Source organism: Ranitomeya imitator, chromosome 4 (genome assembly GCF_032444005.1).
Source record: "Ranitomeya imitator isolate aRanImi1 chromosome 4, aRanImi1.pri, whole genome shotgun sequence".
Lineage (NCBI taxonomy): Eukaryota > Metazoa > Chordata > Amphibia > Anura > Dendrobatidae > Ranitomeya > Ranitomeya imitator.
Genome location: NC_091285.1, coordinates 6,758,518 through 6,785,972, shown reverse-complemented (window position 1 = coordinate 6,785,972; position 27,455 = coordinate 6,758,518). Strand labels below are relative to the sequence as shown.

The following is a 27,455-nucleotide window of genomic DNA, read 5'->3' as shown; positions in this document are numbered from 1 at the left end:
ACATGTCAGGCAGGTCTTACAGATACTCAGAGACAATAAGTTATTTGTCAAACCAGATAAATGTATTTTCTCTGAGGAAATCCCTTTTCTAGCATATATTTTATCGATTACCGTTTTTTGCATGGATCCGGCGAAGGTCTGGGCAGTACTGGATTGGGATCATCTTGAGGATTTGAAGGCATTACAGAGGGTTTCGGGTTTCACCAACTATACCACAAGCAGTGGTGTAATATATGCTGTGATGGATATTCAGAGTGTATGATGCTTTGGGATTGGATACAGGTCTCTGTGGGCTGTACCACATATGATGGGATTAGATACAACCCAGCACTGTGTATCAGACATGATGGGATTGGATACACGACTCTTTGGGGTATCACTCATGAAGGGTGTTAGATTCGTGACTCTGGGTTGTATCATACATGATGGCATTAGATACATGGTCTGTTATATCTTGGCTCTTCCTCCTTCAGATGCGTTACACTGGCATAGCAGAGCTGAGTAAGTGATCAGTGCACAGCAGCGTGATGACGTGACGATTACCCTGCGGTGCTCTAAACACTGTGGTGACAGTGGCAGGGTGATTGGCAGGCTAGTGATGTACTACTACTGTCAGGCTGCTGTACACTGCTAACCAGTGCCGATACTCGCCTCACTGCGGACTGCTGCTCTCTGCATCCCGGCACTTCCTGTCACCGCTTGCACTGAGCATTTTGTCTTAAAAATGGCTTCTATCTCCTCCCACAACTGTGACCTGGACGCCCAGGGATCATGATCATGCCCAGATCACAGCTGTAGGAGATGCCATTTTTGTGTTGTGTAAATGTCGTGCTCAGACACTTCCATGCCAGCAAATGAAAATGGCTGCAACCAGTGGCTGAAGAAAATAAATAACATTATGTGCCGACGGGGTCACTGACCTTAGTGATGCAGATGGAGTAACTGTGTTCTGTCATGGATCATTTTTTGCTATATGTGCCTAGTGGAGGTGGACAGCTAGATATATGACTCCCATAGTAGTGTATGGCCAAAAATGACGCACGGCAGATTCCACGGTTTCTTCGTCTGCATCATTGTGGTCAATGACTCTGTTGGAACATATGCCCAAATCCCACAAAATGGGATTCGGATGTAAGCCCCGACGAGACAACTGAATGTAGGAGAAAACACAGTGTGAAAGGGACCTTAGTGTTAGGAGGGTTGTTGGAATAAGTTTAAATGCAACAACTAAGGTACAAGAGACAAGAATGTCTACAGAAAGGAATGCAGTGAAGTACACAGTGCCAAGTCTCACAAATCACAATTACAGCTCCTGGAAATTCAAGGTAAAGATGTTACTTATAAGAGAGGGTACATGGAAATGTATTGAACAGCCTGTGCCTGACCCAGTACCGGGTGATTGGCTAGAGACTGATCAGAAAGCACAAAGCACTATTTCCCTCAGCATAGATGATAACCAGATTGTACATGTATGCAAATGTGATACTGCAAAGAAAATGTGGGAAGAATTACAGAAAGTGCATGAAAGGTCAAATCTCAGCAATAAGCTATATCTTATGAGAAAGCTGTATCAGTCTAAATTAAGTGATGGCCAGCATATGCAGGACTATATCAGAAACACCCTAGAGATTGTGGAGCGCCTAAGGGGTATTGGTGAAGAAATTAAAGATTTTCATGTTGCTGCATTACTATTAAGTGGTCTTCCAGAAAGTTATGACACGCTTGTGACTGCATTAGATGCCAGACCAGATGATGAACTCACACTAGAATATGTGAAAGGGAAACTTGCAGATGAATACAAGAGAAAGTCAGAGACTATTAGCAATAATATATGCAAAGCAGAAGCAGCATTAAAGACACAGTACTTTTCTAAAGCTCAGAGTCATTTAAAGGAAACTCGTGAATGTTTTGTCTGTAAAAAGCCTGGTCACCTTAAAGCAGACTGCAGAGTGTGGAAAGCAAGAATGAATCAGTTTAAAAAGCAGGACAGTCATCAAAAGGTTAAAACAGCTGTAAAGAAGGAAGATGCATGTATTGCGACTGCATTTGGGGTCAGCACAAGCCCATATGCAAACCATGTTTGGTGTATTGACTCTGGAGCGACTGCTCACATGACACGTGATAAAGATTTCTTCATTAATCTAGATGAAAGCAAGTCTGAAAAGGTAATTTTAGCTAATGGTCACTATATGACATCAGAAGGAATAGGAGATGGTTATCTCCATTGTCAAGTTCAATCCTCAGCACAAGTCAGAAAAATCCCAGTTAAAGACGTGCTGTATGTTCCCAAACTTGAAAGTAACCTTTTATCTGTAAAGAAGCTTGCACAACAGGGAAATATAGTTACATTTAAGGATGACAGATGCATCATTTCAAAGAAGGGTCATACCCTTGCCGAAGGAAAAATCAAAGATGAACTTTATCAGCTGAAATGCAATGAAACTGTTTACAGTGCTAGACAAGATTTTCATAAGGACTGTATTCATGTGTGGCACAGACGCCTAGGCCACAGAGATCCAGAAGCAGTAAAGAAACTAGCTCAACTTGCAAATGGTATTGCAATCAACCAGTGTAATCAAACAATGAAGTGCACAAGTTGCCTAAAAGGGAAAATGTCCAGAAAATCGTTTCCTAAAGTAAGCACTACTAAATCTGCACAGATACTGGATTTGATACATACAGATGTGTGTGGTCCAATGAGTGTTCTTACTCCCAGCAAGAAGAGATATTTTCTCACATTCATTGATGATTATTCCAGATATACTGTTACTTACCTACTTCAAAGTAAAGATGAAGTTCCACAGAAACTTGAAGAATATCTTGCTGCAGTTCTTAACAAATTTGGAAGAATACCAAAGGTACTGCGAGCAGATAATGGAACTGAATATACAAGTGGTAAAGTGCAAACCATCCTGAAAAAGAATGGAATCGTGTTCCAGACAACCGTTCCATACAACCCAGAGCAGAATGGCACAGCAGAGAGAAAGAACCGAACTCTTTGTGAAAGTGGAAGAAGTATGCTATTTGATGGAAACCTACCTACAACATATTGGGGAGAAGCCATCATGACTGCTACCTATCTTCAAAATCGACTGCCAAGTAAAGCTACAAGTAAAACTCCATATGAGCTATGGAACTGTGAGAAGCCCAACCTGAAGCATCTCAGGATATTCGGAAGCAAAACTTTTGTGCATGTTCCCAAAGAAAAACGTTCTAAGTGGGAATCTCATGCAAAGGAAGGAGTTCTTGTGGGGTACAGTGAAACTCAGAAAGGATACAGAATCCTGCACCCACAGACCAACACAGTAACAATCAGCAGAGATGTAGTGATTGATGAAAACTCAGTATCGCTCAAATTTCATGAGGTTACGCAAATAATTCAACCTAAGGAACAAGAATTTCAGTCAGTGATTCCAGACATTGAAGAGAATCTCAAAGAAAATACTGAAGTCTGGATATGCTCTGAAAGTACTGAAAAAGAAACAGAAGAACCAAGCCAACCTCAGGAGATCAGAAGATCAGAAAGATCAAATAAAGGAATTCCAGCTAAACGCCTTTCTTATATGGTCAGATCAATTCCAGAAGAAGAGCCAAGTTTGAAGAATTCAGAACTGCAATGGGACTAACAGGATAAGCAGTTGTTGAGTGGGGGTGTTGGAATAAGTTTAAATGCAACAACTCCATTCCTGTTGTAGTCTGCATTGAATGTCTATGAGTGTTCATTTGTCAGCTATGCTGTGATTGTTAAAGTTTGTACAAAAAGGTCAGAGGACTCTCACTGATTGCATCATTCTGCTGCTGTTTCCTTCACAGAGAGACATGTGTTACATGGACTAGATTATATCGGTAGTTACTGTCAAAGCTTTCTTATTTTGTTCCAGTTCAAGCTGCATATATTAAACACAGTTTGCCTTACGTTGGATTCTGCTGCTTATATGAAGTAACACGCGCTGCTGTGGTAATACTCCGGCTAACAAGGGTGCAAGATGGCGCAAGTGAAAGTAGATGATGGCCTTACAGGTGTAACCTCATCACTTGCTGAAAAGTGTCTGTCACAGGGTGTAAGGGAAAAATAAACCTCTGCTTTGGTCATGGCTGTGACAGCCATAGTTATAATTCCAAGGGTTTGTGTGTTCTCCCTTACTGATTACGCTCGCTTATAGGGCTGACATATTCCGCAGCTCTGCACAGATATTGTCACTGATGTTCCTGGAGGGGCTCACAGTTTTATATTCTTTATTATACTTTTCCTACCTGTTCTACTCCTGGTTTTGGCTTACAAATACTGATGTAAAATACTGACCAAATACTGACCATGTCTCAAGCATCATGTTATAATGAAGTAATAAAAAAAGGCGTAAAACATTCTCTCTCGCTCTCATTATTCTGGCATTTGGCAAATATTAATAATTATAGTAATCATAATTGATCTGAAACGAGACAGGTTTATTCTGATCTGATATCTCACCCACAAAGCTCTCCACAGTGCGGCCCCCCTTACATCTCCTCCCTCATTTCTGTCTATCGGCCTAACCGACCACTGCGCTCTGCAAACGACTTTCAACTAACCTCTGCACTAATCCATACCTCCCACTCCCGACTGCAAGACTTCTCCCGTGCTGCGCCAATCCTCTGGAATGCTCTACCCCAAGATATTAGGACCATCCATAATTTGCATAGTTTTAGGCGCTCGCTCAAAACTCATTTGTTCAGAGCGGCCTATCACGTTCCCTAATCAAACTCATTTTATGTTTGTGTGTGTGTGTAGCCCATTCACTATCTCTATCTACCCCCCACTCCATGAAGATGGCCGGACCCTCATTGTAAATACATCATTGTAAATACACACCTGTACTTTGTATCTCCCCCACCTCATTGTAGATTGTAAGCTCTCACCAGCAGGGGCGGCTTATTTTGTCTTATTTTGCTTTATTACTGTATTGTTAACGTTGTTACCTATGACTGTTGTGTTTGAAACTGTTAAACTGTAAAGCGCTGCGGAATATGTTGGCGCTATATAAATAAAGATTATTATTATTATTCTGATGTCATGCCAGATAATGAGAAAAGATGCAGATGTGTCTTTTTATATAGTGGATGGAAACTTCTGGTTTCAACTGTATCTAAAAAAGATTGCAAGTGGGGGACAGATGAGGAAAAAATAAAAAACAATTCTGAAATGCAATGGATGTAAGGAATTCAGCTGAAGAGCAGGTAGACAGCGACGATTCTCTCAAGAAGACACATGTGAAAATGTAGATAGATTTTTATTATTAATGATATAATACAATACAAATAAGCAGTTCCAGGAGGAGATCCCCCTATCCCCCCATGGACGACCGTCGCACAGTCTACAAAGCCAAGGTGAGACTGGGAAGAGAGGAGCCCCCATAGATGTAGAGTAAATAATGCGCAGTATCTGCAGAGTAAATAATTCATAGCAACTCATTATATTCTACAATAAAAGCTGATTACAAGCCTCACACCGATGTCAATCACAGCCACGTGGTGGGCGTCTGCCTAATCAGTCACTTACAAGAAGCTCTTTATCTATCTATAGGGCTCATGCACACAGGGGAATTATCTATACACTGTACACGGTGATTATAGATCTCTGATTTCCACTTTTATTTGATACAAAATACAGTGTTCTTGTTTTCTAATTTATCTTGTATATTAATTATTTTAATTTTTAATTGTTTTTTTCTATAATTAATTGCAATATTTCTGTATTTTCTGTAAATGACAAAAGCACCAACATAAACAAGGTTTATCTCCGTGTCTGAAGATCAGGGGTGAAGGGGGGACCCCTATGTGATTCTGAAGACCCTGTGGTGCGGAGAGGTGACTGTCTGGTGCAGAGCCTGAAAAGCCGATATAAGTCCTACCGTCATTCTCCACCCCTGCCTGCCCCTCATTACGCACAATTTTGCTGGAATGTTCCTTCAACATATAGAGCTTTGTATTAATGAATTTATACATAATGCCAAAAAAAAAGTGTTACTGCCGTTTTGATAATGAAGCTGTCCCCGGTTAGGAACTGATTTCCATTGGTGTCTCTTCACAATCATTGTGTATGGAATCACTTCCTAAAATCGCAGGAGCAAAATTACTTTCTTTGAGCACTCGCAGTTGTGTGGGTAAATTCCCATTCTCAGCAATAATATGAATTATGTGAGAGATGCATGACCCGAACTCTATCACATGCGTTTTCTTCCTTAGATTTGTGTAATACCCCCCCCCCCGTGTGCATTGCCACAAGTTCTCCTTTATCATTGAAAACAGGGGCGCCGGACGATCCCTCATACATACAACTATCATATTTCATATACCTTCCATCGTTAATTTTGGCATACGTGTCCTTTGTAAATAGATGGAGGAAGAACTTATTAGACAAAATGTTGTCAGCAGTGACTACATCTGTGAAGTTAATCACTGAACACCATGCATCCACTTTTTTGCATTGACCTCCCGGGTGACCGATGATGCTCACAGCACCTTCTGTTGGAGGACGAGCCACATATTGTAACAAGCCTGATGGACGGTTCTCAAAGGAAGGATCATAATCTTCAACTGCTAAAAATGCGAAGTCGTGCTCCTCAGAATAAAACAATAGTTTTGCCTTTGCAGAATATTGTCCATGATTTAATGGTTCTTCATCATAGTTAAAAATGAGGTCAAATGTATGCGAGTTCCAGGGATCCACATAATCCTGTACCACGTGGTGACAGGTAAGAGCCAGAGATTCAGTCAGGAGGAAAACGGTGCCCAGGGCTCTATTTGTATCTTTAAGGCCGATAATTGCCACATTCTTCATGTGGTTATTGAGAGTATCGTGAAGTTTAGCTGTTACTGGACTGTTGTAAAGAACAAACTCTTTGTAATCTTTCAGACTCTTGCTAAATATTTCACTTCTCACTTTTATTGGTAGATTATTGAAGGCATTGGAAAATTTGGAGCTGACAGCAGAGAGGAGAACTGCACATTCCTTGTAGTGCTCTGGTGGTTTTCTGGATAAAGTTGGTGAATATGGAGGGATATTTCCTCTTGTGTTGTCACTGGTCTGTGACTCTTGTTTTCCTTGGGCTTTAGTTCCACTGTTTTGGTTTATTCTTTTTTTTTTTAGAAATTACATAAAAGTTTTTTTGTTTCAGGTGTGAAAGGGGTAATTCGCTGCTAATGTCCGCTCCATCAGAATGTTGAAGAACAAAGTTCTGAGTAACATTGAATCTTTTATCATTTGTGAGCGCTTCTCGTATTGATCGATCTTTGTTTCCGTAGACAGCCAGGGGTTTTTTATTATAGTAATGCTTCTCGTGTAATTTCGCCTTCAGATTTGAGCCCTTATCTTCCAATTTTAAAAACATCCCATCGGGATATAGGGGATATTTGTAGGGCTCCGGGGATTTACCCTTTCTGATACTCACTGTCAGCTCTTCCCCTTCCTCCAGGGCCCCGCATGGTACAGACGAATTCAGCTCGGCTCTAAGATTTTCTGAATAAATAGAAAGGTAAATGGGAGGTTGTTCAGATGTGACATTAAACCTGGTGTCTCTCTGCAGAGCATCTCTTATGGTCTCTCCCTTATATCCAAAGACAATAAGAGGCTTATTATCCGAGTACCGTGAGTCATGTAACATCTTCCTAGTTTTATTTGTTTTCTCCTTTAGATCACTCACTATAAAACATTTCAGATCAGAGAAGTTGGGATAATCTGAAGGTTCAGGGGGTTTAATATTTTTTAAGATTATTTTCAGTTTTTCTCCCTCCTTCAGGGCCCCACATGGTACCCAAGGATTCATTACTGCAGAACATCCTTTAACAAAGACAAGGAGATGTTTTCCACCCAGCTTTACTCCATGATTTTGTTCCATGATGTCAAACATTGTATTATTTCCAGAAACTTTAACTTTATTTTCTTTTTTGCCCCATTCATAAGTCACACTGATGTCTTTGGACACAGGCGATGTCTGACGGCCCTCACATTCGGCATCTAATTCCTGGAAGGAAATAAAATACATTAACCCCTTAGGCTACTTTCACACTAGCGTCGTGCACTGCACGTCGCAATGTGTCGTTTTGCAGAAAAAAACACATCCTGCAAAGTTGTCTGCAGGATGTGTTTTTTCTCCATAGGCATGTATTTGCGACGCATTGCGACACGTTGCAACCGTCGTGCGACGGTTGCGTCGTGTTGTGGCGGACCGTCCGAACAAAAAAACGTTGCTTGCAAACGTTTTTTGAGCGTCGTGTCCGCCATTTCCGACCACGCATGCACGGCTGTAACTCCGCCCCCACCTCCCCGCACCTCATGGGGTAGCGGATGCGCTGGAAAAATGCATCCGCTGCCCCCGTTGTGCGGCGCTTCCACAGTATGCGTCGGTACGTCAGCCCGACGCACTGCGACGGGCCGAGTACGACGCTAGTGTGAAAGTAGCCTTAATCCCATTTGACGTACTAACTTAATTCCCAGGGACGGGATAGAACGTCATAGCGATAGCGGCCGGGTGTCAGCTGCCTATCGCAGCTGACATCCGGCACTATGTGCCAGGAGCGGTCACAGACCGCTCCTGGCACATTAACCCCCGGCACACTGCGATCAAACATGATCGCAGCGTTCTGGAGACATAGGGAAGCATCGCGCAGCGAGGAGGCTCCCTGCGTGCTTCCCGGAGACCCTCGGAGCAACGTGATGTGATCGCGTTGCTCCGAGGATCTCCTACCTTCTTCTCCCTGCAGGCCCTGGATCCAAAATGGCCGCGGGGCTGCATCCGGTTCCTGCAGGGAGGTGGCTTACCAGCGCCTGCTCAGAGCAAGCGCCGGGAAGCCTCCCTGCTGTGCCTGTGTGATCGCTGATCTGACACAGTGCACAGCAAAGTTTCAGATCAGCGATCTGTCACTTTACTGTGATGTCCCCCCCAGGGCAAAGTAAAAAAGTAAAAAAATAAATAAATAAAAATCCCAAATAAATAAAATAAAAAAATATTGTTCCAATAAATACATTTCTTTATCTAAATTTAAAAAAAAACAATAAAAGTACACATATTTAGTATTGCCGCGTCCGTAACGACCCGACCTATAAAACTGTCCCACTAGTTAACCCCTTCAGTGAGCACCGTAAAAATAAAATTAAACAAAAAAGGGGCAAAAAACAACCCATTATTATCATACCGCTGAACAAAAAGTGGAATAGCACGCAATCAAAAAGACAGATATAAATAACCATGGTACCGATGAAAACATCATCTTGTCCTGCAAAAAAACGAGCCACCATACTGCGTCATCAGTGAAAAAATAAAAAAGTTATAGTCCTCAGAGTAAAGGGATGCAAAAATAATACTTTTTTCTATAAAATAGTTTTTAGCATATAAAAGCGCCAAAACATAAAAAAAAAATATAAATGAGGTATCGCTGTAATCGTACTGACCCGAAGAATAAAACTGCTTCATCCGTTTTACCAAATGCGGAACGGTATAAACGCCCCCCCACCCCAAAAAAAAAGAAATTAATAGCTGGTTTTTGGTCATACTGCCTCACAAAAATCAGAATAAAAAGCGATCAAAAAATGTCACGTGCCCGAAAATGTTACCAATAAAAAAAGTCAACTTGTCCCGCAAAAAAACAAGACCTCACATGACTCTGTGGACCAAAATATGGTAAAATTATATCTCTCAAAATGTGGTAATGCAAAAAAATATTTTTTCCAATAAAAAGCGTCTTTTAGTGTGTGACAGCTGCCAATCATAAAAATCCGCTAAAAAACCCACTATAAAAGTAAATCAAACCCCCCTTCATCACCCCCTTACTTAGGAAAAAATAAAATTAAAAAAATGTATTTATTTCCATTAGGGTTAGGGCTAGGGTTGGGGCTAGGGTTAGGGTTGGGGCTAGGGTTTGGATTACATTTACGGTTGGGATCAGAGTTAGGGGTGTGTCAGGGTTAGGGGTGTGGTTAGGGTTATGGTTGGGATTAGGGTTAGGGGTGTGTTGGAGTTAAGGGTGTGGTTAGGGTTGGGGTTAGGGGTGTGGTTGGGATTAGGGGTGTGTTTGGGTTAGGGTTTCAGTTATAATTGGGGGGTTTCCACTGTTTAGGCAAATCAGGGGCTCTCCAAACGCGACATGGCGTCCGATCTCAATTCCAGCCAATTCTGCGTTGAAAAAGTAAAACAGTGCTCCTTCTTTTCTGAGCTCTCCCGTGCGCCCAAACAGGGGTTTACCCCAACATATGGGGTATCAGCGTTTTTACGGCTTGACATGATAAACTTCTGTGAAGCACTTGGAGGGTCAAAGTGCTCACCACACATAAGTTCCTTAGGGGGTCTACTTTCCAAAATGGTGTCAGTTGTGGGGGGTTTCTGTTATGATCCGGTGACCTTGGAGCAGCATGAAAACTTTCACTGGAGTAGGTGGTCACTATACTGACCGCAAATCCTGATCTTAACAGCGCAACTAGAAGTAGCCGTGGAGTGTACCTAACCAATCCTAGACACCTCGTCACAGCCGGAGGACTAAATACCCCTAAAGATGGAAATAGGAATACTATCTTGCCTCAGAGCAGAACCCCAAAGGATAGACAGCCCCCCACAAATATTGGCGGTGAGTCAGAGAGGAAAAAACATACACAGGCAGAAAAACAGGATTTAGCACAAGAGGCCACTCTAGCTAACATAGGACAGGATAGGATAGAATTCAGTGCGGTCAGTATTAAAACTCTTCAAAAATATCCACAGCAGAATATACAAAAACTTCCTCCATCTAACTAAAGACGTAGGAGCGTATATCTGCAACTCCAGTGAATCCTACATACAGAGCAGGAATACAAACAAAAACAAGCACACAGCCTATGTGCCACAGAAAAAGAAACAGACACTTATCTTTGCTGAAATGGCAGCCAAGTAGGAGAAGCCAGGCAGGGATCCATCATATCCCAAAAAACATTGACAACTGGCAAGGACTAATGAGTCATGCAAGCCTAAATACCCCAGTCAGAACTGCAATTAGCAGATACACCTTTCCAAGACTGCAGCCCAGGAACAACTGCATTATCATCTACTACCACCACAGGGAGCTCAAAAGCAGAATTCACAACAGTACCCCCCCCCTTGAGGAGGGGTCACCAAACCCTCACCAGAGCCCCCAGGACGATCAGGATGAGCCAGATGAAAGGCACAAACCAAATCAGCAGCATGGACATCAGAGGCAAAAACCCAAGAATTATCCTCCTGGCCATAACCCTTCCATTTGACAAGGTACTGAAGCTTCCGCCTCGAAAAACGGGAATCCAAAATCTTCTCAACAACATATTCCAAGTCCCCATCAACCAACACAGGGGCTGGAGGATCAATAGAGGGAACAACGGGCTCCACATATTTCTGCAACAAAGATCTATGGAAGACATTATGGATAGCAAAAGAGGCCGGAAGCGCCAGACGAAAAGACACCGGATTAATAATCTCAGAAATCCTATAAGGACCAATAAACCGAGGCTTAAACTTAGGAGAAGAAACCTTCATAGGAACATGACGGGAAGACAACCAGACCAGATCCCCAACCCAAAGCCGGGAACCAACACACCGACGACGATTAGCAAAACGTTGAGCCTCCTCTTGAGACAACACCAAATTGTCCACCACATGAGCCCAGATCTGCTGCAACCTGTCCACCACAGAATCCACACCAGGACAGTCAGAAGGCTCAACCTGCCCAGAAGAAAAACGAGGATGAAAACCAAAATTACAAAAGAAAGGCGAAACCAAGGTAGCCGAACTAGCCCGATTATTAAGGGCAAACTCGGCCAATGGCAAGAAAGCCACCCAATCATCCTGATCAGCAGACACAAAGCATCTCAAATACGTCTCCAAAGTCTGATTAGTTCGCTCGGTCTGACCATTTGTCTGAGGATGGAACGGAGAAAAAAAGACAAATCAATGCCCAGCCTAGAACAAAAGGCCCGCCAAAACCTAGAAACAAACTGGGAACCTCTGTCGGACACAATATTCTCCGGAATACCATGCAAATGGACCACATGCTGAAAAAACAATGGAACCAAATCCGAAGAGGAAGGCAATTTAGGCAAAGGCACCAAATGAACCATCTTAGAGAACCGGTCACAAACAACCCAGATAACCGACATCCTCTGGGAAACCGGAAGTTCGGAAATAAAATCCATGGAAATATGCGTCCAGGGCCTCTCAGGGACCGGCAATGGCAAAAGCAACCCACTAGCATGGGAACAACAAGGCTTGGCCTGCGCACAAGTCCCACAGGACTGCACAAAAAAACGCACATCACGCGACAAAGAAAACCACCAAAAGGACCTACCAACCAAGTCTCTGGTACCAAAAATGCCAGGATGACCAGCCAACACGGAACAGTGAACCTCAGAAATCACTCTAGTAGTCCATCTGTCAGGAACAAACAATTTCCCCACAGGACAGCGGTCAGGTTTATCAGCTTGAAATTCCTGAAGAACCCGTCGTAAATCAGGGGAAATAGCAGAAAGGACCACCCCTTCTTTCAAAATACCGACCGGTTCCAAGACCTCAGGAGAATCAGGCAAAAAACTCCTAGAGAGGGCATCAGTGTTATGAAAGGTAATTCAGTACCACAATGGACATAGAGGTCAGCGCACATACAGTGACCTGGCAATAACCCAAAAAACAAGAACGAGCTCTGAGACGTGGGAACTCTGTTGACCGCAATCCCTAATCCTCTCCAACCACACTAAAGGCAGCCGTGGATTGCGCCTAACGCTGCCTATGCAACTCGGCACGGCCTGAGAAACTAGCTAGCCTGAAGATAGAAAATAAGCCTACCTTGCCTCAGAGAAATACCCCAAAAGAAAAGGCAGCCCCCACATATAATGACTGTGAGTTAAGATGAAAAGACAAACGTAGAGATGAAATAGATTTAGCAAAGTGAGGCCCAACTTTCTGAACAGAGCGAGGATAGGAAAGGTAACTTTGCGGTCAACACAAAACACTACAAAAACCACGCAAAGGAGGCAAAAAGACCCTCCGTACCGAACTAACGGCACGGAGGTACACCCTCTGCGTCCCAGAGCTTCCAACAAGCAGTAAAAAACAAATTGACAAATGGACAGAAAAAAACAGCAAACAAATAGCAAAGAGGAACTTAGCTATGCAGAGCAGCAGGCCACAGGAACGATCCAGGAGGAAACAGGTCCAACACTAGAACATTGACTGGAAGCCAGGATCAAAGCACTAGGTGGAATTAAATAGAGAAGCACCTAACGACTTCACCACATCACCTGAGGAAGGAAACTCAGAAGCCACAGTACCACTTTCCTCCACCAATGGAAGCTCACAGAGAGAAACAGCCGAAGTACCACTTGTGACCACAGGAGGGAGCTCTGCCACAGAATTCACAACAGTACCCCCCCCCTTGAGGAGGGGTCACCGAACCCTCACCAGAGCTCCCAGGACGACCAGGATGAGCCATATGAAAGGCACGAACAAGATCGGGAGCATGGACATCAGAGGCAAAGACCCAGGAATTATCTTCCTGAGCATAACCCTTCCACTTAACCAGATACTGGAGTTTCCGCCTTGAAACACGAGAATCCAAAATCTTCTCCACAATATACTCCAACTCCCCCTCCACCAAAACCGGGGCAGGAGGATCAACAGATGGAACCATAGGTGCCACGTATCTCCGCAACAATGACCTATGGAATACGTTATGTATGGAAAATGAATCTGGAAGGGTCAGACGAAAAGACACAGGATTAAGAACCTCAGAAATCCTATACGGACCAATAAAACGAGGTTTAAACTTAGGAGAGGAAACCTTCATAGGAATATGACGAGAAGATAACCAAACCAAGTCCCCAACCCGAAGTCGGGGACCCACACAGCGTCTGCGATTAGCGAAACGTTGAGCCTTCTCCTGGGACAAAGTCAAATTGTCCACTACATGAGTCCAAATCTGCTGCAACCTGTCCACCACAGTATCCACACCAGGACAGTCCGAAGACTCAACCTGCCCTGAAGAGAAACGAGGATGGAGCCCAGAGTTGCAGAAAAACGGTGAAACCAAGGTAGCCGAGCTGGCCCGATTATTAAGGGCGAACTCAGCCAAAGGCAAAAAGGACACCCAGTCATCCTGATCAGCAGAAACAAAGCATCTCAGATATGTTTCCAAGGTCTGATTGGTTCGTTCGGTCTGGCCATTAGTCTGAGGATGGAAAGCCAAGGAAAAAGACAAGTCAATGCCCATCCTACCACAAAAGGCTCGCCAAAACCTCGAAACAAACTGGGAACCTCTGTCAGAAACGATATTCTCTGGAATGCCATGTAAACGAACCACATGCTGGAAAAACAATGGCACCAAATCAGAGGAGGAAGGTAATTTAGACAAGGGTACCAAATGGACCATCTTAGAGAAGCGATCACAGACCACCCAAATGACTGACATCTTTTGAGAGACGGGAAGATCTGAAATAAAATCCATAGAGATATGTGTCCAAGGCCTCTTCGGGACCGGCAAGGGCAAAAGCAACCCACTGGCATGAGAACAGCAGGGCTTAGCCCGAGCACAAATCCCACAGGACTGCACAAAAGTACGCACATCCCGCGACAGAGATGGCCACCAAAAGGATCTAGCCACTAACTCTCTGGTACCAAAGATTCCAGGATGACCAGCCAACACCGAACAATGAACCTCAGAGATAACTTTATTCGTCCACCTATCAGGGACAAACAGTTTCTCCGCTGGGCAACGATCAGGTTTATTAGCCTGAAATTTTTGCAGCACCCGCCGCAAATCAGTGGAGATGGCAGACACAATTACTCCCTCTTTGAGGATACCCGCCGGCTCAGATACACCCGGAGAGTCGGCCACAAAACTCCTAGACAGAGCATCCGCCTTCACATTTTTAGAGCCCGGAAGGTATGAAATCACAAAGTCAAAACGGGCAAAAAACAACAACCAACGAGCTTGTCTAGGATTCAACCGCTTGGCGGACTCGAGATAAGTCAAGTTCTTATGATCAGTCAAGACCACCACGCGATGCTTAGCTCCTTCAAGCCAATGACGCCACTCCTCGAATGCCCACTTCATGGCCAGCAACTCTCGATTGCCCACATCATAATTACGCTCAGCAGGCGAAAACTTCCTGGAAAAGAAGGCGCATGGTTTCATCACCGAGCAATCAGAACTTCTCTGCGACAAAACAGCCCCTGCTCCAATCTCAGAAGCATCAACCTCGACCTGGAACGGAAGCGAAACATCTGGTTGACACAACACAGGGGCAGAAGAAAAACGACGCTTCAACTCTTGAAAAGCTTCCACCGCAGCAGAAGACCAATTGACCAAATCAGCACCTTTCTTGGTCAAATCGGTCAATGGTTTCGCAATACTAGAAAAATTGCAGATGAAGCGACGATAAAAATTAGCAAAGCCCAGGAACTTTTGCAGACTTTTCAGAGATGTCGGCTGAGTCCAATTATGGATGGCTTGGACCTTAACAGGATCCATCTCGATAGTAGAAGGGGAAAAGATGAACCCCAAAAATGAAACCTTCTGAACACCAAAGAGACACTTTGATCCCTTCACAAACAAAGAATTAGCACGCAGGACCTGAAACACCGTTCTGACCTGCTTCACATGAGACTCCCAATCATCCGAGAAGATCAAAATGTCATCTAAGTACACAATCAGGAATTTATCCAGGTACTCTCGGAAGATGTCATGCATAAAGGACTGAAACACTGATGGAGCATTGGCAAGTCCGAATGGCATTACTAGATACTCAAAATGGCCCTCGGGCGTATTAAATGCAGTTTTCCACTCATCGCCTCGCTTAATACGCACAAGATTATACGCACCACGAAGATCTATCTTGGTGAACCAACTAGCCCCCTTAATCCGAGCAAACAAATCAGATAACAGCGGCAAGGGGTACTGAAATTTAACCGTGATCTTATTTAGAAGGCGGTAATCTATACAAGGTCTCAGCGAACCATCCTTCTTGGCTACAAAAAAGAACCCTGCTCCCAATGGCGACGATGACGGGCGAATATGCCCCTTCTCCAAAGACTCCTTCACATAACTCTGCATAGCGGCGTGCTCAGGCACAGATAAATTAAACAGTCGACCTTTTGGGAATTTACTACCAGGAATCAAATCGATAGCACAATCACAATCCCTATGCGGAGGTAGGGTATCGGACTTGGGCTCATCAAATAAATCCCGGTAATCAGACAAGAACTCAGGAACCTCAGAAGGGGTGTATGACGAAATAGTCAGAAATGGGACATCACCATGTACCCCCTGACAACCCCAGCTGGACACAGACATGGATTTCCAATCTAAAACTGGATTATGGACTTGTAGCCATGGCAACCCCAACACGACCACATCATGCAGATTATGCAACACCAGAAAGCGAATAACCTCCTGATGTGCAGGAGCCATGCACATGGTCAGCTGGGTCCAGTACTGAGGCTTATTCTTGGCCAAAGGCGTAGTATCAATTCCTCTCAATGGAATAGGACACTGCAAGGGCTCCAAGAAAAACCCACAACACCTAGCATACTCCAAGTCCATCAAATTCAGAGCAGCGCCTGATGTTATGAAAGGTAATTCAGTACCACAATGGACATAGAGGTCAGCGCACATACAGTGACCTGGAAATAACCCAAAAAACAAGAACGAGCTCTGAGACGTGGGAACTCTGTTGACCGCAATCCCTAATCCTCTCAAACCACACTAAAGGCAGCCGTGGATTGCGCCTAACGCTCCCTATGCAACTCGGCACGGCCTGAGAAACTAGCTAGCCTGAAGATAGAAAATAAGCCTACCTTGCCTCAGAGAAATACCCCAAAGGAAAAGGCAGCCCCCACATATAATGACTGTGAGTTAAGATGAAAAGACAAACGTAGAGATGAAATAGATTTAGCAAAGTGAGGCCCAACTTTCTGAACAGAGCGAGGATAGGAAAGGTAACTTTGCGGTCAACACAAAACCCTACAAAAACCACGCAAAGGGGGCAAAAAGACCCTCCGTACCGAACTAACGGCACGGAGGTACACCCTCTGCGTCCCAGAGCTTCCAGCAAGCAGAAAAAAACAAATTGACAAGCTGGACAGAAAAATACAGCAAACAAATAGCAAAGAAGAACTTAGCTATGCAGAGCAGCAGGCCACAGGAACGATCCAGGAGGAAACAGGTCCAATACTAGAACATTGACTGGAAGCCAGGATCAAAGCACTAGGTGGAGTTAAATAAAGCAGCACCTAACAACTTCACCACATCACCTGAGGAAGGAAACTCAGAAGCCACAGTACCACTTTCCTCCACCAACGGAAGCTCACAGAAAGAACCAGCCGAAGTACCACTTGTGACCACAGGAGGGAGCTCTGCCACAGAATTCACAACAGTACCCCCCCTTGAGGAGGGGTCACCGAACCCTCACCAGAGCTCCCAGGACGACCAGGATGAGCCATATGAAAGGCACGAACAAGATCGGGAGCATGGACATCAGAGGCAAAGACCCAGGAATTATCTTCCTGAGCATAACCCTTCCACTTAACCAGATACTGGAGTTTCCGCCTTGAAACACGAGAATCCAAAATCTTCTCCACAATATACTCCAACTCCCCCTCCACCAAAACCGGGGCAGGAGGATCAACAGATGGAACCATAGGTGCCACGTATCTCCGCAACAATGACCTATGGAATACGTTATGTATGGAAAAAGAATCTGGAAGGGTCAGACGAAAAGACACAGGATTAAGAACCTCAGAAATCCTATACGGACCAATAAAACGAGGTTTAAACTTAGGAGAGGAAACCTTCATAGGAATATGACGAGAAGATAACCAAACCAAGTACCCAACCCGAAGTCGGGGACCCACACAGCGTCTGCGATTAGCGAAACGTTGAGCCTTCTCCTGGGACAAAGTCAAATTGTCCACTACATGAGTCCAAATCTGCTGCAACCTGTCCACCACAGTATCCACACCAGGACAGTCCGAAGACTCAACCTGCCCTGAAGAGAAACGAGGATGGAACCCAGAGTTGCAGAAAAACGGTGAAACCAAGGTAGCCGAGCTGGCCCGATTATTAAGGGCGAACTCAGCCAAAGGCAAAAAGGACACCCAGTCATCCTGATCAGCAGAAACAAAGCATCTCAGATATGTTTCCAAGGTCTGATTGGTTCGTTCGGTCTGGCCATTAGTCTGAGGATGGAAAGCCGAGGAAAAAGACAAGTCAATGCCCATCCTACCACAAAAGGCTCGCCAAAACCTCGAAACAAACTGGGAACCTCTGTCAGAAACAATATTCTCTGGAATGCCATGTAAACGAACCACATGCTGGAAAAACAATGGCACCAAATCAGAGGAGGAAGGCAATTTAACCAAGGGCACCAGATGGACCATTTTAGAAAAGCGATCACAGACCACCCAAATGACCGACATTTTTTGAGAAACGGGAAGGTCAGAAATGAAATCCATCGAAATATGTGTCCAAGGCCTCTTCGGGACCGGCAAGGGCAAAAGCAACCCACTGGCACGTGAACAGCAGGGCTTAGCCCGAGCACAAATCCCACAGGACTGCACAAAAGTACGCACATCCCGCGACAGAGATGGCCACCAAAAGGATCTAGCCACTAACTCTCTGGTACCAAAGATTCCAGGATGACCAGCCAACACCGAACAATGAACCTCAGAGATAACTTTATTCGTCCACCTATCAGGGACAAACAGTTTCTCCGCTGGGCAACGATCAGGTTTATTAGCCAGAAATTTTTGCAGCACCCGCCGCAAATCAGGGGAGATGGCAGACACAATTACTCCCTCTTTGAGGATACCCGCCGGCTCAGATACACCCGGAGAGTCGGGCACAAAACTCCTAGACAGAGCATCCGCCTTCACATTTTTAGAGCCCGGAAGGTATGAAATCACAAAGTCAAAACGGGCAAAAAACAACAACCAACGAGCTTGTCTAGGATTCAACCGCTTGGCGGACTCGAGATAAGTCAAGTTCTTATGATCAGTCAAGACCACCACGCGATGCTTAGCTCCTTCAAGCCAATGACGCCACTCCTCGAATGCCCACTTCATGGCCAGCAACTCTCGATTGCCCACATCATAATTTCGCTCAGCAGGCGAAAACTTCCTCGAAAAGAAGGCGCATGGTTTCATCACCGAGCAATCAAAACTTCTCTGCGACAAAAAAAACCCTTGCTCCAATCTCAGAAGCATCAACCTCGACCTGGAACGGAAGCGAAACATCTGGTTGACACAACACAGGGGCAGAAGAAAAACGACGCTTCAACTCTTGAAAAGCTTCCACCGCAGCAGAAGACCAATTGACCAAATCAGCACCTTTCTTGGTCAAATTGGTCAATGGTTTAGCAATACTAGAAAAATTGCAGATGAAGCGACGATAAAAATTAGCAAAGCCCAGGAACTTTTGCAGACTTTTCAGAGATGTCGGCTGAGTCCAATTATGGATGGCTTGGACCTTAACAGGGTCCATCTCGATAGTAGAAGGGGAAAAGATGAACCCCAAAAATGAAACCTTCTGAACACCAAAGAGACACTTTGATCCCTTCACAAACAAAGAATTAGCACGCAGGACCTGAAACACCGTTCTGACCTGCTTCACATGAGACTCCCAATCATCCGAGAAGATCAAAATGTCATCTAAGTACACAATCAGGAATTTATCCAGGTACTCTCGGAAGATGTCATGCATAAAGGACTGAAACACTGATGGAGCATTGGCAAGTCCGAATGGCATTACTAGAGACTCAAAATGGCCCTCGGGCGTATTAAATGCAGTTTTCCACTCATCGCCTCGCTTAATATGCACAAGATTATACGCACCACGAAGATCTATCTTGGTGAACCAACTAGCCCCCTTAATCCGAGCAAACAAATCAGATAACAATGGCAAGGGGTACTGAAATTTAACCGTGATCTTATTTAGAAGGCGGTAATCTATACAAGGTCTCAGTGAACCATCCTTCTTGGCTACAAAAAAGAACCCTGCTCCTAATGGCGACGATGACGGGCGAATATGCCCCTTCTCCAAAGACTCCTTCACATAACTCAGCATAGCGGCGTGCTCAGGCACAGATAAATTAAACAGTCGACCTTCTGGGAATTTACTACCAGGAATCAAATTGATAGCACAATCACAATCCCTATGCGGAGGTAGGGTATCGGACTTGGGCTCATCAAATAAATCCCGGTAATCAGACAAGAACTCAGGAACCTCAGAAGGGGTGGATGACGAAATAGTCAGAAATGGGACATCACCATGTACCCCCTGACAACCCCAGCTGGACACAGACATGGATTTCCAATCTAATACTGGATTATGGACTTGTAGCCATGGCAACCCCAACACGACCACATCATGCAGATTATGCAACACCAGAAAGCGAATAACCTCCTGATGTGCAGGAGCCATGCACATGGTCAGCTGGGTCCAGTACTGAGGATTATTCTTGGCCAAAGGCGTAGCATCAATTCCTCTCAATGGAATAGGACACTGCAAGGGCTCCAAGAAAAACCCACAACGCCTAGCATACTCCAAGTCCATCAAATTCAGAGCAGCGCCTGAGTCCACAAATGCCATGACAGAATACGATGACAAAGAGCAGATCAAGGTAACAGACAGAAGAAATTTTGACTGTACCGTACCAATGGTGGCAGACCTAGCGAACCGCTTAGTGCGCTTAGGACAATCAGAGATAGCATGAGTGGAATCACCACAGTAGAAACACAGCCCATTCAGACGTTTGTGTTCTTGCCGTTCAACTCTGGTCAAAGTCCTATCGCACTGCATAGGCTCAGGTTTAAGCTCAGGTAATACCGCCAAATGGTGCACAGATTTACGCTCGCGCAAGCGTCGACCGATCTGAATGGCCAAAGACATAGACTCATTCAGACCAGCAGGCATAGGAAATCCCACCATGACATCCTTAAGGGCTTCAGAGAGACCTTTTCTGAAAATAGCTGCGAGCGCACCTTCATTCCACTGAGTGAGTACGGACCACTTTCTAAATTTCTGACAATATACCTCTATTTCATCCTGACCCTGACACAGAGCCAGCAAATTCCTCTCTGCCTGATCCACAGAATTAGGCTCATCGTACAGCAATCCGAGCGCCAGGAAAAATGCATCGATATTACTTAATGCAGGATCTCCTGACGCAAGAGAAAATGCCCAGTCCTGAGGGTCGCCAGTAGTGTTGAGCATTCCGATACCGCAAGTATCGGGTATCGGCCGATATTTGTGGTATCGGAATTCCGATACCGAATTCCGATACTTCCCGCGTATCGGATACCGGAATCGGAAGTTCCCAGAATTCAAACTGAACGCAGCAGCCAATGAGGAATGATTGGAAGTGTGGGCACATCCTGTTTAGCATGGTGGGCATGTAAGTACTGGCAAGGCTGGGATTGGCTGCTGAAATGATGTCACTCTGCACTATAAAAAACGCTGCCGCCATTTTGCGCTCACTCTGCTGTGATTTCAGTTAGGGACAGGACGCTGTGTTCTAACTGAGGGCCAGTCGAGCTAGCTAATTGCTTTATTTTCCTTTCCAAAGGCTAATTTAGCAAAACGCTGTGTGTTCTTCACTGTTCACCTTGCTCTTGCCTTGCAGCGCTGTTTTAACAGCGTTCTGCAAGGTCTCTGTGTGTGTGTGTGTGTGCAGCTCACTCTGTAGTCTGTGTGCAGCCATATACCCGGTTGTATTCAGCTCAGGGGGGGTTCACACTGCCTCACACAGTTGTCCTTTTTTGCTCTTAGTGCAGCCTGCTGCACATTTTTTCTCAAATTTCCTATTAGTGTTTTTCCACCAGTCTCCAGCTCTATTGTGGAAAAACACTACATAGGATAACCTAGAGGGGGGTTTTTTGGCCTTGCAGCGCCGTTTACGGCTGTCTGCACGGTCTCCGTGTGAGCCCAGCTCTGTTGTGAGTTCTGTTTTTGGGCTCCCTCTGGTGGTTACTGATGGTACTGGGTGACTTGTCTTTCCTGGGTCTCTGTGTTCCACCTGTTCCATCAGGATATGGGAGTTTCCTATTTTACCTGGCTTTGCTGGCATTTCCTCGCCGGTTATCAATGTATCCAGTGTGTCTTGTTACCTCTGCTCCCTGCTCCTAGAACCTTCTGGTCAAGCTAAGTTTGGATTTTCCTGTTTTGGTGTTTTGCTTTATTTGGTTTTTAGTCCAGCCTGCAGATATTTGATTCTTTGCTGCTGGTTGCTCTAGTGGGCTGAAATTGCTCCTCATGTACCATGAGTTGGCACATGAGTTCAAGTAATTTCAGGATGGTTTTTTGAAGGGTTTTTCGCTGACCGCGCAGATCACTTTTGTATTCTCTGCTATCTAGCTTTAGCGGGTCTCATTTTGCTGAAACTGTTTTCATACTGCGTATGTGCTTTCCTCTCATTTCACCGTCATTATATGTGGGGGGCTGCTATTTCTGTGGGGTGTTTCTCTGGAGGCAAGAGAGGTCTGTGTTTCTTCTAATAGGGGAAGTTAGATCTTCGGCTGGAGCGAGACGTCTAGGATCATCGTAGGCACGTTCCCCGGCTACTTTTATTTGTGTGTTAGGTTCAGGGTCGCGGTCAGCTCAGGTTCCATCGCCCTAGAGCTTGTTTGTATCTGTGCTTGTCCTTTAGTGATCCCCTGCCATTGGGATCATGACAGTATAACCGGCCCACAAAGTGTTAATTGTATTGTCTGAAGTAGGAGGATAAGTAGTCTGAGGAAGTTTTTTTTTTTTTTTTTCTCTTTCCCTCAGAGTTTGCTGCCTAGCCTTATTGCAGCGTGGCTACTTCCTCCTCCTCTTAATCTTTGAATGGCTCTGATCCCAGCTGTTTATCATGGACGTCCAGAGTTTGGCTTCCAGCCTGAATAATCTTGCCGCTAAGGTTCAAAATATACAGGATTTTGTTGTACATGCTCCTATGTCTGAACCTAGAATTCCTGTCCCAGAGTTTTTTTCTGGAGATAGATCTCGTTTTCTGAATTTTAGGAACAATTGCAAGTTGTTTCTTTCTTTGAAATCTCGCTCCTCTGGAGACCCTGCTCAGCAAGTCAAGATTATTATATCTTTCCTGCGGGGTGACCCTCAGGATTGGGCATTTGCATTGGCATCAGGGGACCCTGCGTTGCTTAATGCGGATGCGTTTTTTCTGGCATTGGGTTTGCTCTATGAGGAACCTAACCAAGAGATTCAGGCTGAAAAAGCTTTGTTGGCCCTCTCTCAGGGGCAAGATGAAGCAGAAATTTATTGTCAAAAATTTCGGAAGTGGTCGGTGCTTACTCAGTGGAATGAGTGCGCCCTGGCTGCAAAGTTCAGAGATGGCCTTTCTGAGGCCATTAAAGATGTTATGGTGGGGTTCCCTGCGCCTACTGGTCTGAATGAGTCTATGACTATGGCTATTCAGATTGATCGGCGTTTACGGGAGCGCAAACCTGTGCATCATTTGGCGGTGTCATCTGAACCGTCACCTGAGATAATGCAATGTGATAGAATTCAGTCCAGAAGTGAACGGCAAAATTATAGGCGGAAAAAAAGGTTGTGCTTTTATTGTGGTGATTCAGCTCATGTTATATCAGCATGCTCTAAACGCACAAAAAAGGTTGATAAGTCTGTTGCCATTAGTACTTTACAGTCTAAGTTCATTCTGTCTGTGACTCTGATTTGTTCATTATCATCCATTTCCGTCGATGCCTATGTGGATTCAGGCGCTGCCCTGAGTCTTATGGATTGGTCATTTGCCAATCGCTGTGGGTTTAGTCTGGAGCCTCTGGAAGTCCCTATTCCTTTGAAGGGAATTGACTCTACACCTTTGGCTATGAATAAACCTCAGTACTGGACACAAGTGACCATGCGTATGACTCCTGTTCATCAGGAGGTGATTCGCTTCCTGGTACTGTATAATTTGCATGATGTCCTAGTGCTTGGTCTGCCATGGTTACAAACTCATAATCCAGTCCTTGACTGGAAATCATTGTCTGTGTTAAGCTGGGGTTGTCAGGGGGTTCATGATGAAGCACCTCCGATTTCTATCGCTTCATCTACTCCTTCTGAGATTCCTGTGTTTTTGTCTGACTATCGGGATGTTTTTGAGGAGCCTAAGCTCAGTTCGCTTCCTCATCATAGGGATTGCGATTGTGCTATAAATTTAATTCCAGGCAGTAAATTTCCTAAAGGTCGTTTGTTCAATCTGTCAGTGCCAGAGCATACTGCTATGCGGGATTATGTTAAGGAGTCCTTGGAAAAGGGACATATCCGTCCATCTTTGTCCCCTTTGGGAGCAGGTTTTTTTTTCGTGGCCAAAAAAGATGGTTCCTTGAGGCCTTGTATAGATTATCGTCTTTTGAATAAGATTACCGTAAAATATCAGTATCCTTTGCCATTGTTGACTGATTTGTTTGCTCGCATTAAGGGGGCTAAATGGTTCACTAAGATTGATCTTCGGGGCGCGTATAATCTTATACGAATAAAGCAAGGTGATGAGTGGAAAACCGCATTTAATACGCCTGAGGGCCATTTTGAGTATTTGGTAATGCCTTTCGGACTTTCTAATGCTCCTTCAGTCTTCCAGTCCTTTATGCACGATATTTTCCGTGAATATCTGGATAAATTTATGATTGTGTATTTGGATGATATTTTGGTTTTTTCTGATGACTGGGAGTCTCATGTTCAGCAGGTCAGGAAGGTGTTTCAGGTCCTGCGGGCCAATTCCTTGTTTGTAAAAGGCTCAAAGTGTCTCTTTGGAATCCAGAAGATTTCTTTCTTGGGGTATATTTTTTCCCCTTCTACTATTGAGATGGATCCCGTCAAGGTTCAGGCTATTTGTGACTGGACGCAGCCTACATCTCTTAAGAGTCTACAGAAGTTCTTGGGCTTTGCTAATTTCTATCGTCGTTTTATAACTAATTTTTCTAGTGTTGTTAAGCCTTTGACGGATTTGACTAAGAAGGGTGCTGATGTTGCTAATTGGTCTCCTGCGGCTGTGGAGGCCTTTCAGGAACTTAAGCGCCGGTTTTCTTCTGCTCCTGTGTTGCGTCAGCCAGATGTTTCGCTCCCTTTTCAGGTTGAGGTTGATGCTTCCGAGATTGGAGCGGGGGCGGTTTTGTCACAGAGAAGCTCCGATGGCTCAGTGATGAAGCCATGCGCGTTTTTTTCTAGAAAGTTTTCGCCGGCTGAGCGGAATTATGATGTTGGTAATCGGGAACTTTTGGCCATGAAGTGGGCATTTGAGGAGTGCGTCATTGGCTAGAGGGTGCTAGACATCGTGTGGTGGTCTTGACTGATCACAAAAATTTGATTTACCTTGAGTCTGCCAGGCGTCTGAATCCTAGACAGGCTCGTTGGTCACTGTTTTTCTCTCGTTTCAATTTTGTGGTTTCATACCTGCCAGGTTCAAAGAATGTGAAGGCGGATGCTCTTTCTAGCAGTTTTGTGCCTGACTCCCTTGGAGATTCTGAGCCCTCTGGTATCCTTAGGGATGGGGTGATTTTGTCTGCTGTCTCCCCAGACTTGCGACGTGCTTTGCAGGAATTTCAGGCAGGTAAACCTGATCGTTGTCCGCCTGAGAGACTGTTTGTTCCGGATAATTGGACCAGTAGAGTCATCTCCGAGGTCCATTCTTCTGCGTTGGCAGGTCATCCTGGAATATTTGGTACTAGAGACTTGGTGGCCAGGTCTTTTTGGTGGCCTTCCTTGTCGAGGGATGTGCGTTCTTTTGTGCAGTCTTGTGAGGTTTGTGCTCGGGCTAAGCCTTGCTGTTCTCGGGCCAGTGGATTGTTGTCACCTTTGCCTATCCCGAAGAGGCCTTGGACGCACATTTCCATGGACTTTATTTCGGATCTCCCTGTCTCTCAAAAAATGTCCGTCATCTGGGTTGTGTGTGATCGCTTTTCTAAAATGGTTCATCTGGTACCCTTGCCTAAGTTGCCTTCCTCCTCTGAGTTGGTCCCTCTGTTTTTTCAGAATGTGGTTCGTTTGCATGGGATTCCTGAGAACATCGTTTCTGACAGGGGATCCCAGTTTGTGTCTAGATTTTGGCGGACGTTCTGTGCTAAGATGGGCATTGATTTGTCCTTTTCGTCTGCATTCCATCCTCAGACGAATGGCCAGACTGAACGAACTAATCAGACCTTGGAAACTTATTTAAGGTGTTTTGTTTCTGCTGATCAGGATGACTGGGTTACCTTTTTGCTGCTGGCCGAGTTTGCCCTTAATAATCGGGCTAGTTCTGCTACCTTGGTTTCTCCTTTCTTTTGTAATTCGGGGTTTCATCCTCGTTTTTCCTCTGGTCAGGTGGAACCTTCTGATTGTCCTGGAGTGGACATGGTGGTGGATAGGTTGCATCGGATTTGGAGTCATGTGGTGGACAATTTGAGGTTGTCCCAGGAGAAGGCTCAGCAGTTTGCTAATCGCCGTCGCCGCGTGGGTCCTCGACTTCTTGTTGGGGACTTGGTGTGGTTGTCTTCTCGTTTTGTTCCTATGAAGGTCTCTTCTCCTAAGTTCAAGCCTCGGTTCATCGGTCCCTATAGGATCTTGGAAATTCTTAACCCTGTGTCGTTTCGTTTGGATCTCCCGGCATCGTTTGCTATTCATAATGTGTTCCATCGGTCGTTGTTGCGGAAGTATGAGGTACCTGTTGTTCCTTCGCTTGAGCCTCCTGCTCCAGTGCTGGTGGAGGGAGAATTGGAGTATGTTGTGGAGAAGATCTTGGATTCTCGTGTTTCCAGATGGAAACTCCAGTATTTGGTCAAGTGGAAGGGTTATGGTCAGGAGGATAATTCTTGGGTGGTTGCCTCTGATGTTCATGCTGATGATTTGGTTCGCGCTTTTCATAGGGCTCATCCTGGTCGCCCTGGTGGTTCTCGTGAGGGTTCGGTGACCCCTCCTCAAGGGGGGGGTACTGTTGTGAGTTCTGTTTTTGGGCTCCCTCTGGTGGTTACTGATGGTACTGGGTGACTTGTCTTTCCTGGGTCTCTGGGTTCCACCTGTTCCATCAGGATATGGGAGTTTCCTATTTTACCTGGCTTTACTGGCATTTCCTCGCCGGTTATCAATGTATACAGTGTGTCTTGTTACCTCTGCTCCCTGCTCCTAGAACCTTCTGGTCAAGCTAAGTTTGGATTTTCCTGTTTTGGTGTTTTGCTTTATTTGGTTTTTAGTCCAGCCTGCAGATATTTGATTCTTTGCTGCTGGTTGCTCTAGTGGGCTGAAATTGCTCCTCATGTACCATGAGTTGGCACATGAGTTCAAGTAATTTCAGGATGGTTTTTTGAAGGGTTTTTCGCTGACCGCGCAGATCACTTTTGTATTCTCTGCTATCTAGCTTTAGCGGGTCTCATTTTGCTGAAACTGTTTTCATACTGCGTATGTGCTTTCCTCTCATTTCACCGTCATTATATGTGGGGGGCTGCTATTTCTGTGGG

The 27,455-nt window shown here is 44.9% G+C and overlaps 1 protein-coding gene across 1 annotated transcript in view; it reads right to left on the bottom strand.

The window, feature by feature from the left end:
- Window positions 1–5,201: 5,201 nt before the first annotated feature.
- FAM111A (FAM111 trypsin like peptidase A) overlaps window positions 5,202–27,455 on the bottom strand; it is a 117,331-nt gene continuing 95,077 nt past the window's right edge. Inside the window, exon 10 of the mRNA XM_069761866.1 lies at window positions 5,202–8,000. Coding sequence (XP_069617967.1) covers window positions 7,089–8,000 — 912 coding nt within the window. The 3' untranslated portion in view covers window positions 5,202–7,088. The remainder of the gene's footprint in view (window positions 8,001–27,455) is intronic.